The sequence below is a fragment of the Strongylocentrotus purpuratus genome, unplaced genomic scaffold, assembly GCF_000002235.5.
Source record: "Strongylocentrotus purpuratus isolate Spur 01 unplaced genomic scaffold, Spur_5.0 spur5_scaffold_6, whole genome shotgun sequence".
Taxonomy (NCBI): domain Eukaryota; kingdom Metazoa; phylum Echinodermata; class Echinoidea; order Camarodonta; family Strongylocentrotidae; genus Strongylocentrotus; species Strongylocentrotus purpuratus.
In genome coordinates, this window is record NW_022145612.1 from 8823565 (window position 1) to 8837642 (window position 14078).

At 35.0% G+C, this 14078-nt stretch overlaps 1 protein-coding gene across 1 annotated transcript; it reads left to right on the plus strand.

Moving 5' to 3' along the window:
• The first annotated feature begins 11 nt into the window (after nucleotides 1–11).
• On the plus strand, nucleotides 12–13963 carry LOC580066 (integrator complex subunit 10). Its single transcript, XM_030972575.1, has 16 exons — nucleotides 12–233; nucleotides 1405–1472; nucleotides 2051–2154; nucleotides 2725–2781; nucleotides 3199–3290; nucleotides 3802–3883; nucleotides 4544–4829; nucleotides 5174–5346; nucleotides 6147–6271; nucleotides 6600–6738; nucleotides 7443–7525; nucleotides 8589–8726; nucleotides 9446–9640; nucleotides 11094–11259; nucleotides 11955–12048; nucleotides 12569–13963. The coding sequence occupies exons 1-16, from the start codon at nucleotides 60–62 to the stop codon at nucleotides 12729–12731; spliced, it is 2139 nt and encodes a 712-aa protein (XP_030828435.1). The 5' UTR covers nucleotides 12–59; the 3' UTR covers nucleotides 12732–13963.
• The last annotated feature ends 115 nt before the right edge of the window (nucleotides 13964–14078 follow it).

Consider the following 14078-nt stretch of genomic DNA (forward strand, 5'->3'; position numbering starts at 1 on the left):
TATTCTAGCGCCATCTACGTATTAGGACGTACATTGCCGTCCGCTTTCATGCAATCATCATGGAGACAAATGGAGAACCCGACCAAAAAATGAAAAAGGGAAGCACGCAAAGCGTTTCACAGTGGTTTGTCGAAAAATCTCAAACTTGCTTGAAACAACAAGATGATCGATTCGCGTGTAAGGCCTTTCTCCTGACAGCAAAGATCCTCTGCCCGCATGACTTCAAAATACAAGTGAGTTAGACAGTTTTTCCAACGTGATATTCAGTATGTGGGACAGAAGACGAAGTAGAAATTGATTGCCCCCTAGTCGGAATTCGCCTAATTGCATATGCAGTGCACTGCCAGTGCCAGCGCAGCGCCAGTTCAGTATAAAATAATAAAGATGGAAGTTGGATCATCTAAGTTCTGGCTTCTGCTATACTCTGTAGAATTAAGGAATAATGGTGTAAAAGCAAAATCTTTTACATAAATTAAACTGCAAAGTAAATTAAAGGAGTTAATCATGTCATGACTCATGGTCACGAACATGGAATTAATTCTTGCATTATTGTTGTAGAACTTGTCAAAATTATTTTTAAAAAGAAGTTTCTTGAAAAATGACCATATTAGCATTGACAAAGTCAAAGACTTCTAAATAGAATAAGGAAGGGGAGAGGGGGAGGGGAGATGTCATATTGTATGAATGATGTCAAGACTCAAGACCATACGCTATTCATTTTGTTAACAAAGTCAGATCATTGGAGCCTAGACTATTCATAGTTTTAGGGGATATTTTTTATTAACTTGATTTGTTGAAAAAAAATTGATTGTAAATAAAAAAACAGATAGATCTATTCACTAATTTTTTTTTGATGTGTGAAATTGCTGTTGAAATAAATCAATGGGTCCCTAACCTACGCCCACATTCTTGATACATGAATGCAAAATATAGATTCTGCAGCTGACTGAAGTGGATGTCACACCAATTTCAAACTATTAGCAAGTTGACAAGAAATATACCTAAACTTATGAAATTTGGGGGCTAATGTCAATTAAATCCTTGTGGCTTATTTGCCCAGATGTTTGCACATTGTATATGTGTCACATGTATTTTTGTTGAGTACATAGCTAAATCACCTGAATGGCCTCTCCGCCATGCTATGCATGAAAAACTTTTTTTCATTTGCCATAGCTCAGGTAAATAGAATACTGATTTGATTTCATGAAGCAGGGTTTTTCAGTGTTCTGTGTCCCAACAATGTTAGTCAGATAGTGAACCTAACTCATCAGGAAGAAGAACAAAAGGAACATAACCCTATAACCGGCAATTACCAGTAAATAGTATAAAGAGCCAGAGAAATTGATTGTGGTTGGGCATTTCGAAAAATCTGATAATCAAACCTAATCTTTTTATTTGGTACAGTATCAGGCATACTGCTTTGAGAAAACAGCACAAGATGTCAAACAGGCAGCATCTATTCTCCTTGAGATGTAAGTATGGATACAGTAAAATTACAAAATTAAATATGAAATGGATATGCTGAAGTTTACTTTTTGTATTTGTCTGTGCTCCTGAGTCAAAACAGATATATGGTTAGAAGGAGGTTTAGAAAATGATGCATGTAGATTAATATCAATTATTTTTATGAAAATGTTATTACTGTTACTGTTACTTAGTTGGTAATACCTTGAGACCTTTCCCAAACTTTTACAATACTGGCTGTTGCCAGTGATAGTGTTACAAGTACTCCAGTGAGATGACTTTTGAATCAGTTTCTTTCAGCCCAGTAGATCTTGTGAATAGGCTCATACAACAAGCTATCTTGAGCAGTGTAATTTACAAACAATTATATGCTTCATTTTGTAGAATTTATTAGAATTCATTAGAAGAAATATATTCCAGCAGTTGATAGTTCCTTGTCTATTCTGTGCTGATCTCAATTTCACCATATTTATTTGATTCTATACTTTGCTATAATTAAATAATTTTATCTTAGATATGACAAGCAATTGGTATATTTTCAAATACACTAATCATTTTTGTTGTTGTCTTATTCCATTTTTACAAGGTTTAAGAATTTCCCCTTGGATGGCAGACTGGACGATGAATTGAAGGCTATCTCAAAGTCATTACTTGGAGACTCCAAGGACACACACGCATCTTTTCTCAAAGGTGATTTTTTTTTAAACCCATTAGGCCATTACCTACAGGAAACAGATGGTTCCTGTATATAGAATGTAGGAATGAGAGAATTCAGTAGCCAATGGATTAAATCTCATACAGTCATCTATGTTGTGAAAATGTTAATCACTTTATCAGAAGTAAGAAGATTGGATATTCAAAACATTTCATAATTGGCCCATGCCTCGAATATCAACAGAATTTCCAAACATGGTGTGGGGGGGGGGGGGGGGGCTCCTACTCTCTGCTATTTTTAGTAAGTGCTGGTTATGCCATGTGAATAGAGTTATAAAAAAAAATTCCTTACACCTGTATATCCTCCAATGAAATGCTGGGAACAAAATGAATCATGTCTTCATAACTTTATTAGCATTGAAGCTAGATTCTTAAAAAAATAATTGTAACAATTTATTAAAAAATGATTAAAAGAAATAATCTCTCTTGATATATGTAAATATGATATATGAAAGGATCAAGCCGAACTCTGATGCTGAGTTTATTCAGTTATTTTATTTTTCAATCATATATGTTTTTCTTGCCTTTTAACAATTTCTTCGATAGATGTGTATGAGCACCTGCCAACCAAGATACAGAGGGAAATACTGGAACACTGTGCAAGTATGTGAATGTGATTACGGATTTTTTAAAAAGTACAGGGTCATGTAGTTCTAAATGTTACTGGGCCGTGATGATCCCATTTGTGCTGTTGGTGGCAAATCCTGCCCAAGAACACCAATGGTGTACCATGCATGTTTGTTTGGACTGGCAAGACTTTCTTTCCTGTAACTGAAGCAAATTCACTTATTGTAAAGATTGTACCCAATTAATTTTTGTAGCCATGATCTGAGAACAATACAATCAATATATATCTCTTGAAAGCTATGAGAAATGTTCACAAACTTTGTGATATTGTAGTGGTTGATGGTATGTTGTAAATAGAATTTGCTTGATACCAGGTACCTTACCTCCAATCACTGAACATGTTCGATTCCATGTGGAGCTCTATGTTCATTTTCCTTTATTTTCCACATCTAGAATTAAGCCAGCAGAACCACAATGATTTAGAGGAGCTTCGTCTCAAGCTTCTCATCAATCAGCGATTTAACAAAGATGGACCGAAAGAAGTGGTATGTTGTAGAATTAAAGACAGAGTTGTATAGCTATATCATTCTTTATTCACCAATCTTGAGTGCAGTTTCTCTTGCTCAATCCTGTCTAAAGAACTTTGACTTTAAAACTGATTTATCTTCAATGACCAAAAATAAGGCTTTGTGTACTAGGTTGCTTTAATGTTGTTCAGAATTCATTTACACAAATTGCATTGGGTTTTCTGGTGATTAACACTGAACTCTTTTTAATAATTATATTAAAGTGATAGATGAGTTTGGTATCTGAGAGGCTTTTAGCTTGTGCAAGACCCTCCACAAAATTCCCTGTAATTCAATAATTATTATGTACTGATAATGCAAATACAAGAATGGTATGTTTTTCTTCTTCAAATATTAGACTTTGTGTGATAATAAAATGATGAATATGCAATAATGTGAAACAAATATGCATTTCGAATGCTTCTTAGTTTATGATATCTCCTGCAACCATCTTTAAATATTGATTTGCGTTTTTCTCATTTTATGACAGTCTCTTCTGTTGAATAGTATCTTGGATATTGAGAAGAAAGAGGGCTTCAAAAATGTGGCTAACCCGTATAGGAAGCTTATGGGTAAGATGATCTTTGTAATAAAGTTGTTTGTTCCCAATAACCATTACCTTATTTACACATTGATTTATGATTGAATTTAGGATTGATTGCATTTATTTTATTTGAAAATTGTTTTCATTTGAAATGAAATTTTTTCCATTGGGAGATGTAGAACTGAATGTAAATATCATTTCTGCGTAAGGGCAAGTAGATAAATATTGCAGAGTAAAAATACCTTTGGTCAAGTGATTTGAAGGTAAGCCTTATTTTTTGAAATCTTTAATATTTTCAAATTAGATTTCATCTGGACATGTTGACAAACAGTTTCAAAGAGTGGAGTGATTTAAACCTGTGATGTGAATAAGGAGCATGGAGTTTTAAATAGGAAATGAAAACAAATAGATAATATTGCATGGAAACAGTTTGACAGTATTTAACACAAAATAACAATATCTTTGAATTCAAAAGAGCTAGGTCATTTGTATTGAAGAAATGTATTTTTTTTTATCATTGCCTTAGTCATTTGAAAAACGATGTAAACCCTGTACATGTGTAAAATCTAAGAAATTTTGTTATGTATATGCAACCAGTTAATAAGTTCTAGCTACTTGTGTATTATAGATGTTAAAGGAAATAATGAATCCCTTTTCTTCCCCTCCCCATCAATCCTGCCATCTACAGTATATGAAGTACTTCCATTTGCACTATCTATGAACAAACTCGGCCAGCACTGCTCCTCCAAGGACAATTCTAAGTGGTTGCACAAGACTATGGAGTTCTTCATCACCATGGCAACACAACCACACCCACAGAAGCTGTCCAGCGGGGATCACATGACCAATATTGTGTTGGGAGTTGAAGGGTCAGAGCTGTCGAGGGGGTCACCGTGGGTCAACCTCCAACACATACTGAAATTGTTTGCCAAGTGTTGTCAATGGGAGAGCGGTTTTATTGCGGCACCTGGCAGGTGAGGATACCCTACCCCTCCTTCCAGGAAATTAGTGAAAGAATATTTAGAGAAAGAGAAGAGGGGGAGAGAGAAAGATGACAGAGGGGGGAGGGACAAGAGGAGAGATGTGAAGAGAAGCAAGAGTAGAAGAGAAGAGAAGATAACAGAAAAGAAAGAATAGTTTTATACCAGCTTAGAGAGAACAAGAAATATTATTGAGGAGGTACAACAGAATATGGGATTCAAGTACGGTAATGTGGACGAAAGATTATGAAAATTTAGAAGTTAAAACATACAATATTGACAAGTACAAGGAGTCATTTGATCATATTGCCATGCTTTTTTGTTTTGGTCTCTAACAGTGGCTTAGGGGAGAGCTGGTCAATCATCCAAAAACATGTTCAGAGACACAGTATTAACAGCAGGGAAGAAGGGGAGAAGGTGCCCCCTAAAGCAGCCTTTTATGCCAGTCTGGTTCTTCTTCTTAGGGCTTCCTACCACTATGCATCCATCATGAGTCCTCAACAGTATGGAGGTAAGTCCAGGAGGTTTTATTGATACACCCTATACTAACCTATGCCAAACTAGTGCTACTCAATAGGACTTCCTCCACTATGCCTCCGTAATGAGTCCTCAACAGTATGGAGGTAAGTCAAGGAGGTTTTGTTGATACACCCTATTTTAACCTATGCCCAACAAGTGCTTTACGGGGTTAGAAATTATGTTGGGAAGTAAAAAAATATTAATAATACCTTATTTCAAACTCTGTCTTTTAATGTATTTGAGGCTGTACCCATCTTCTTTGCCAGTTTAGTGTCATTAGGTTTTCCTACCACTTGCTAAGACTACATCTGGCTCCACTATCTATTTCCTTTCCAATCATCATTTTTCTAAACTAAACCTAGATAAAAGAAAATTAAGAGCAAACTTTCTGCCTGATTCTAGCAAAATCGGCTAGTTAGTGGGGAAGGTTGATAGATGTCAGTTTTATTTTTAAAATTCCCCATGCCAGCTGATTTTTTCTGTCTTTTTACCACTATACATCCACCATGAAACCACATCAGTATGCAGGTTAGTCAAAGAAAATGATTATTGTTCGCTAAACTGCAAATCAATGACATAAATAGCCACTATTTTTTTTACTCTATTTTTCTCAAGGTAAATGTATGTACCACTCCTAGATAATTTACACTGGTTCACAACGCTTTGTGGACAGAGTGAGACTACTGGTAGTCGTAAACTCACCATGATGGGAGCATATACATGAATATCAGTCCCTGGTATATAGCTTGTACAATGATTACTAGAAAAAACTTCTTTCTCTATATTTCTCAGGTTCATCTAGTCATCACCATCAATCCCACGTATTGCTTGAAGACCTTGAACCCAAGAAACGGTCCAAGAAACACAAGCACACACACAAGAAGCGCAAGTTAGAAGCAGACAAAGAGACCCATATAGTGAGTGACATATTCTTTTAGCATGTTTTAGTTCTTTACCTGCCAGCTCATCTGCTGCTGTGTAAAAGATAATCACCAGCACTAACACTTCTGTGTCATAGTTGCATGCTTAAACATCACAGTAATTCCAGTAATTTCTTCCTACCAGGTACCCATTTACATCACCAGATCACAGACATTGTTTCTTTTGAAGACACTCTGTTTTATTGATCTGAACATGTAGAACGAGAAACTACTATACTGTGCTTGATAGAATATCTTGTGTGGTTGATACTCTAATTACATATTTAATCTAACATTTAGTTTTCATCCTACATAATTTTGTTAGGATTCTGATGGCTCAGACGACGTCTCTGATGTGATCCTACCCTCAGAGATGACTCCTCTCTCAGCCGAGATCACTGAGGCCTTCCACACTGCCATGAACTGCTGGCGACTACTCAACTCAAACGATACATTCATCAAAGGTCTGTTCACATTGATTCATGTCACAAGGTTTATGATCCAAATTATAGAATGATGTAGATTATTGTCTGTATTAATTGGGATTTACAGATCTTACTTTATTATGTAAATTATGCAAATCTGTTCTCATCTTTCAGTTTGATCATGTGGTCTAAAGGAAGGTTTCACTTTGTATTTTGTAAGACACTGTTCAATCCATTCATTCATTCAGAGGTGTAGATATCAGTATCTTGTAGAAGTTATTGTTTTGCCCTACTTAGTACCATGAAAATACAAGTAGAATTGTAGAGTGCTTGTAATCACATCCTGCAATCATGTTTTCTATCGTAGGTAATCTGTCTGAAAATGTTGTCTTACAGTATGTGCTCTTTTGAGTTTGTTTTGCAGCACTCACCTGTACCATAATAAGATTTGCAAATTGATATTCAATTTGCTTCTTGAATATTGTTTCCTGTAACTTGTACCAAGATGTCACATGTTAAGAGGCTAAATTGAAATCAGCACATTTAGAGAGAGTTATCTTACAATGATATATTTTTTATTATAGGAAAACATAAAGCCAAATAGAACTTCTCTACATAGTTTGATCAATGAGAGAGGACCATTCTCCATATTTGCCCATGACTATGCACAGTACTGCCAATACAAATTTCACCTTCAAAGATTGGTTGTGCTAAAGATGATTGAATATATTTTCTTCTGACAGACTTCACCTGGTTGTTGCACAGATGGAAAGCAGATACATGGTCCTGGTTCAATAGCTTCCAAGCTGACAGACTCTTTTATCTGGTAAGTATATGTTGGTGTGAGGTTATTATTAAATTATCTCTTTATGGAAAAAGTGAATTTTTATGACAGAAAAATCATACCGAACCAAATAACCTCAAACAGAAGGTTTGAAACTACAAACAGATTTTGGGTAGAAAATGTGTAATAGCTGTGTAATGAGCAACAAAGTAGGAGAATATTGAGATAATCATATACACAGCACATGGTCTCATTATTGCAGTATAGTTTCTGGCACATGTTATTTCCAGCAAGTGTTTGTTAGTTTGTTTATGGTTTAAACCACCCACCTTCTGTGTGATAATAGATGGAATATTGCTTTGAGACAATTAAAAAAAATATATATACATATATTACTTGTAACAGAACACAAGATTAACTTCAAGAGGTTATCCTCCAGTTGGAATTCCAATCCTACTAGACATCATGTGGTATGATGTATTATTACCCGTATCAGACATCTGAGCTGGTCATTTACAAAACCGTATTGCCCTAGTTTTCACTAGCAGTGGGAACGGAGGGGTATATTCTTTGTATTTTCCTTGGTCTCCCTGTGCGTATTGACTTTGCATGTAGAGACGAGTGAAAATATACCTTGGTATTTTCCACGGTCTCGCATCCGGGCATCTTGTATTGACCGCGCCGTATTTTTTCATTTTCATTGCGCATCTATTATGCGTACGAGAACCTGAGCACTTTGCGCGCACTCTATTGTGACGTAATAATCACACCAAATGCACACTGTTTGCAGTGTATCGAAAATTGTGTCAAGCACTGGATGCACAGTGCTGGTAGTTTGTTCAGTTCTTGAGATTGTCATGGTGGATTTCTGTATTTGCTCTAGATGTCTGATTTGGATAACAATAAAAATATTGACTGGCTTTACTTTCGAGGGATATCAGAAATATTGACCGCGCTAAGACCATATTGCCCTCGTCTTTCGACTCGGGGCAATATGATCTGAGCTTGGTCAATATTTCTGATATACCCCTCAAGGCCAGTCAATATTATATAAATATAAATTCTTCTTATATATTATAAAACAATTTGTATTTTGTTTTCACAGGGTGAGAATGTTCAAGCTATTTCCATGCTGCAATCAAGGTTAAAAGCAGAACAGGATGATACAGCCCTTGACAACCCTGATCGAATGAAGATTCTGATTCAACTGGCTTGTATCTATCAGTCTATGGCAAGGCTAGCTGTAAGTTCAGTTCTTGGTCAAGTGTGATGTTATGATGAAGTCACAGTAAATGCAGGCTGCACTACCTGTATCATCTTTTAAAACATTGATGTTTCATTTATTTAATATGATAATCTGGCTAAACAGCACTGACTGAAATTATTACATTGTAAACATCATATACATTAAGTTATGTAAATATTGTAAGTACTGTTTTTATTTGGATATACTGGTATGTGTTTGACATAATTGTCCATCTTTCAACTATTTTTGATTGAAGATATTGTTTTGGTAATCATGATTAGACTATAGTATATTCAAAGTGCAGATCAGATTTAAAATTATCTGTTTCATGGGCCATTAGTCCTGTGTACTTCAATGAAAATTATAACAATTTGGTAACAATTTGGTTTTGGTAGAACACAATTTTCTATAGACTCCAGCCCATATTATCTGTAGCTGCATATATTCAAGGGTTTTGGAAAGTAAAGTGAATGACACATAATGAGACAGATCTGAGCACACAATTATTTGTATGGCTACCGGTAGATTAATCTGTTGACTACTGGATTCTTTCATTCCCATTGACTTAATACAGGGGCCAACCGGTTCCCATAGACAATGGGTTAAGTGGATCATCAACACCTGTTACCATGTCAGGGAAGAGATTTAAAAAACGGAAAAAGAAAAGGAATTATTGGGAAAATGAAATAATAATTAAATTTGATCCACTTTTTCAGGATGCATGTGATTGTGTTCTGCAAGCCATCACCATCATGAATACCACCTATGTGGAGGGTAATCCAAGCAGGGGCATAGTAAGTGAAGGATCATTGACGGGGGCAGGGAGATCTGGTAGACTACTTCATATCCTTTCAGCCAGTCCCTCTATGCTGTTACCTTACTGTATACAACTGGTGCTGCTTGCATTCAAGGTGACTATCTTAACAGAGAAAATAATTGTCTTCATTTTCCAATCTAGAATGCTGAACAGGCAAATATACTGTAATCCTGAAAGAATTGAAGAAGAAAAATCATGCAGTGGAATCAAACACATTTCATAATTCCTTGCCAAAACTCTTCTGTATGAACCTTTATTGGCGATGTTAATCAGCAGCTTTACTTCTGGTATAGAAAAAATGTATAATATACGTTTTCCCTCAAGTTTTTAACATGCCATGCCATAAGGCCTAAAAAAAAAATTGATGACTTGGCGTAACGGGTCACTGAAAATTAGGGTAGGTAGGGCGATTTTTTTTTTTTTTTTTTTTTTTTTTTTTTTTTTTGTTGTTGCTTATATTTGCATACATGAAATTAGCCATTCATACACATACATACATACAGTGGCGTAGATAGGTCCTCAGACCTTGGGGATGATCTGATGAGAAGGGTAGACCACAATATGTTCAAATAACTCCACGCACACACACACACACACACACACAGACACACACATATATGGACACACACACTGTGTGAGCAAAGTGAGCAAGAAATTGTTGAATCTTGATCACCTTGGGACCTGGGGGATGCATACATACACCTGCCCCCCCCCCCCCTGCATACATACATGTACATGTACATACACCCTCATGCACATAAAATGCAAACATACGAACGCATTAATAGGTTTCCAACAGACCCCAGCCTAAGATATCTCAGACACTGTCTTCAACAGGATAAACAGGTGAATATGTAGGTTTAGAAGGGGCTGTTCACAAATATTAGTATTTTCACAATGTATTGACTAGCATTTTTATAACTTGTCTAGAGGTTAACATGTTAACATGTTAACATGTATCCAAAATCTTGAAGAATGAGGGTTGAAAAGAGTAGCCAATTACAACTTGTGAAAATATTTACAATTGTGAATGGCTCTGTAATAACAAACAGTTAAAAAATGTCTCCAGTATTTCAGAATCCTTTATCAAAAAAAAAAAAAAAAAAAAAAAAAAAAGCGTAGGGTCGGCGATAAAAATAGGGTCGGGCGGGTTACGCCAAGTCATCAATTTTTTTTTTTAGGCCTAAGCATCTTGACACATTATAAAATGAGCCCTTAAATTACTTTAGCCCTGTGACCACATTGTATGGATAAGAGAAATATGAGATTGAAGGTTTTGTACACCCGCAGAGGATTAAAAAAGATGTAAGGAAATGAAGCTTGAATTATGGACAAATGCACGAGTATGCCATGTGACAAACTGGCTTTGGTTGATTAATAGGTACCATTATGAATAATCAACCAAACGCTCTTCTCTTTACAAACCGTAGATGTGTAATTATACAACCTTGATGTTCATTAATGGATCGTAGTATTCTTATTGTTACAAATGTGATAAAATATTCCTTTCTGAATTTTACTAATCTGGTTTGCTTGTTTTCTTGTAGAAACGTGTCCTTCACAGAGCAGATTCCAATGACACTGGACTAGGTCACCTGATTGTCTTGATGCAGTATTATTGGTCGAGAGAAGAACCTCAGTTCAATGAGGCCATCAGGAGAATCAGAAAACAAGGCAGTTTCTTCTACCACTGCTTTCTCAACTATGTTGTCAGTATCCTTATTAATTACAAATATATTTTCAATTATTCAATGATTTTAATTGCATATAATTTTAAGGTGGATTAATGTATGTGATATATGTATTGTAAGTTTATATTAGGTATTTATTTTAAAGTCTTTATTATAGATAGTGTCTAATTTACTTTTTAGCTGAGTGTATTTGATGAGAGAGAAATGAATTACAATAAATATATAAGCAAAAACTTAAACAGCAATCAACTTGTGAAAAAAGTGATAGTAAATTGATGAATGGTAGGGCATCATCAATGTGTCAAAGGAGCAAGAATATTTGGAAATTGTTATTAATGCTGATGACCTCTTGTTTCTTAAATTTAATTATACACTTTTTGTTGTTCTCGAGTCTAAAGATGAAATATAAGTATCTGATTAGGAATTGCTGTTTTCAGGGAATCATGAGTGAAGCACCATATCATATATTATAACTGTCTGTGTCTCATTGATTTATTAAATGGTTTCAATTTGTCATGAAAGTAGTAGACAGTACTTAGAGTCGCTGCTTGGCAAGCAGTAGATGGTAGGTTCATATCCCGCTGGTTCCAAACAGTTTTCTGACTTGTTTTCAATGCAGGTGATCTTTAATACTGGGTGCAAGCAAAAAGTTTCTTTACAAAAAAAAAAAAATCATGTTTTTGAAAAAGATACATTCCTTATCTTAATTCTGACTAGACATTGATATCCTGGAAGAGTTTGCTCATCTGAAAACAGAAGATGGAGGAAAGGTCAATCTGGATCTTCTTCCTTCCTCTTCCGGTGTCCAAAGGTGAGAATATTGTATACCTAAGGGGTATTGTGAATGATATATTTGTAAATGATGTACTTGCTTGATTTAATTATATCCCCTTAGCAAGTTGATACTTATCAAGAAGTATTTTTATATATGTCCATAACAAAACGTCTACCGGTATTAAAGATAAAAGGTATGCAATTTCCCCCCCAAAAATTCATGCTGAATCAAAACATTCTGTATGATTGCATGACGGATGCTCCAGTGAAAACTGTGTTCAATTTCTAACACCTGTGGAATTCCAAATTTGAATCGTAACCCACCCCAATACTTAGCCATATTTCTAACTCAAAACCTAACTAGAAATTTAAATTTACTGCTCACCCTAACCATATAACTTTGATGAAATATACCCTGTAGCATATGTTTGATCACTGTATATACACTTGAGCTTGTGATTTAAGGACCAGTATTGGTACCAGTATGCATATATTACTAAGATTATATATCTGTGGCATATATTATGAGAATGATTGATTTTTCTTCCATCTCCCAGGCAACGGACAGTGACGAGAGGAGTAACGAGAGGAGGGAAAGAAGATTTCCGTGCTGGTATGGAGAGACAGGTGATGAGAAGCAATGATAATGTGGAAGCCGTCATCATGAAGTTCCTAATGGAAGAAAGAGACTCAATCAAACTCACATTTGCTGATAGCTAAGAGAGGGCTACATATGCCTGTGACCTGGAGAAAGCAATAACATTATGAATATTGTAGGATTGTATAAATCATGTGTAATTCAGACCTGAACATTAGAAGGAAGAATTTGAAGGGAAAGAGAGACTCTATCAAAAAGCACATTTGCTGAGACTGGCTGAGAGTAGACTGGGTAAAATAAGTGAAATATGAACATTGTAGAATTTTGAAAATTATGAGTAATTCAGACAGGAACATTCAATGGAAGGATTTGAAACAAAGAGTAGTCCTTCTTTGTTTACATTTCAATGAAAGACACAGATTTCATCAAATTTATATTTGTTAATGACTGATCTGAGATCGGTCTTTCAAGGAAAGAGTAATGGAAATATGAACTTGAGTGTGTTTCTATAAAACTGTATAATTACCTATGATTTAAATAGAAAAGTTGCCTGGGATGATTTGAAAGAATGAGTCCTTCAATCTCAAGGTTTCTGATAGCTGAGACAGAATAGATTGATGGAGTCTGTCATTTACCCTTTCAATGCTTTATAAAGTTTTAAGGGCCGAAATTTTGATACTGAATATGATGTATTTTTCTAAGAAAAACCTTTCTTTCTCCTCAAAATTCTATAAAGTTTCATGAATTTGAAATTTTGATGTAGGACAATTTTTGTCTCATGAAATCTTATGGCCACATTATGAGCTAGATCTATTTTTGACTTTGAAAGAAATTGATATTTGGATTTATATGGGATTTCAAAAATGTTGATATTCCTAATTGGGGTTCCAAACTGTCGTATAGATAAGAGCATCAAAATTGCAGAAAGTCTGAGATTAGGCCTCGATTGGCTGTGAATCATAGTGGTGTCATACTACCGGTAGTTGCACAACTGGCCACCTACTTTTGAATGATAAACAGATATATTAGAGTGATTTAATACAAACTCATATTTGTAGATTAATGAGAACTTTAAAAAAGTTCTAATAATATCTCTAAGTTTCAGTATTATCAAGATTATAGGCATATTAAGAAGGAAAAAAACAGTTCCTACAATAAATTAGTGCATTGCAATTCCATTTTTTTCAAATCCTTATATTTTTTATCATGTGTGTATAAATCTTTCTTGATAATACAGTATATTGTTGAATGGTACAGACCATTCATTTTCAGCATGCATATCCCGCTGTCTTGCTTGAGCAAGGGAATGGATTTCTCACTTCTGTAAATAAATGTACATTCTTGTATACCTGAATTTTATTGTCCATTGTGTTTGTATTGTACCTGTATTTTGTTAATTGTTGTTTTGTGCTAATTGTGATATATTTTCATATATTTATTTGCCATTCAAAGCATTAGGTAACTTGAAT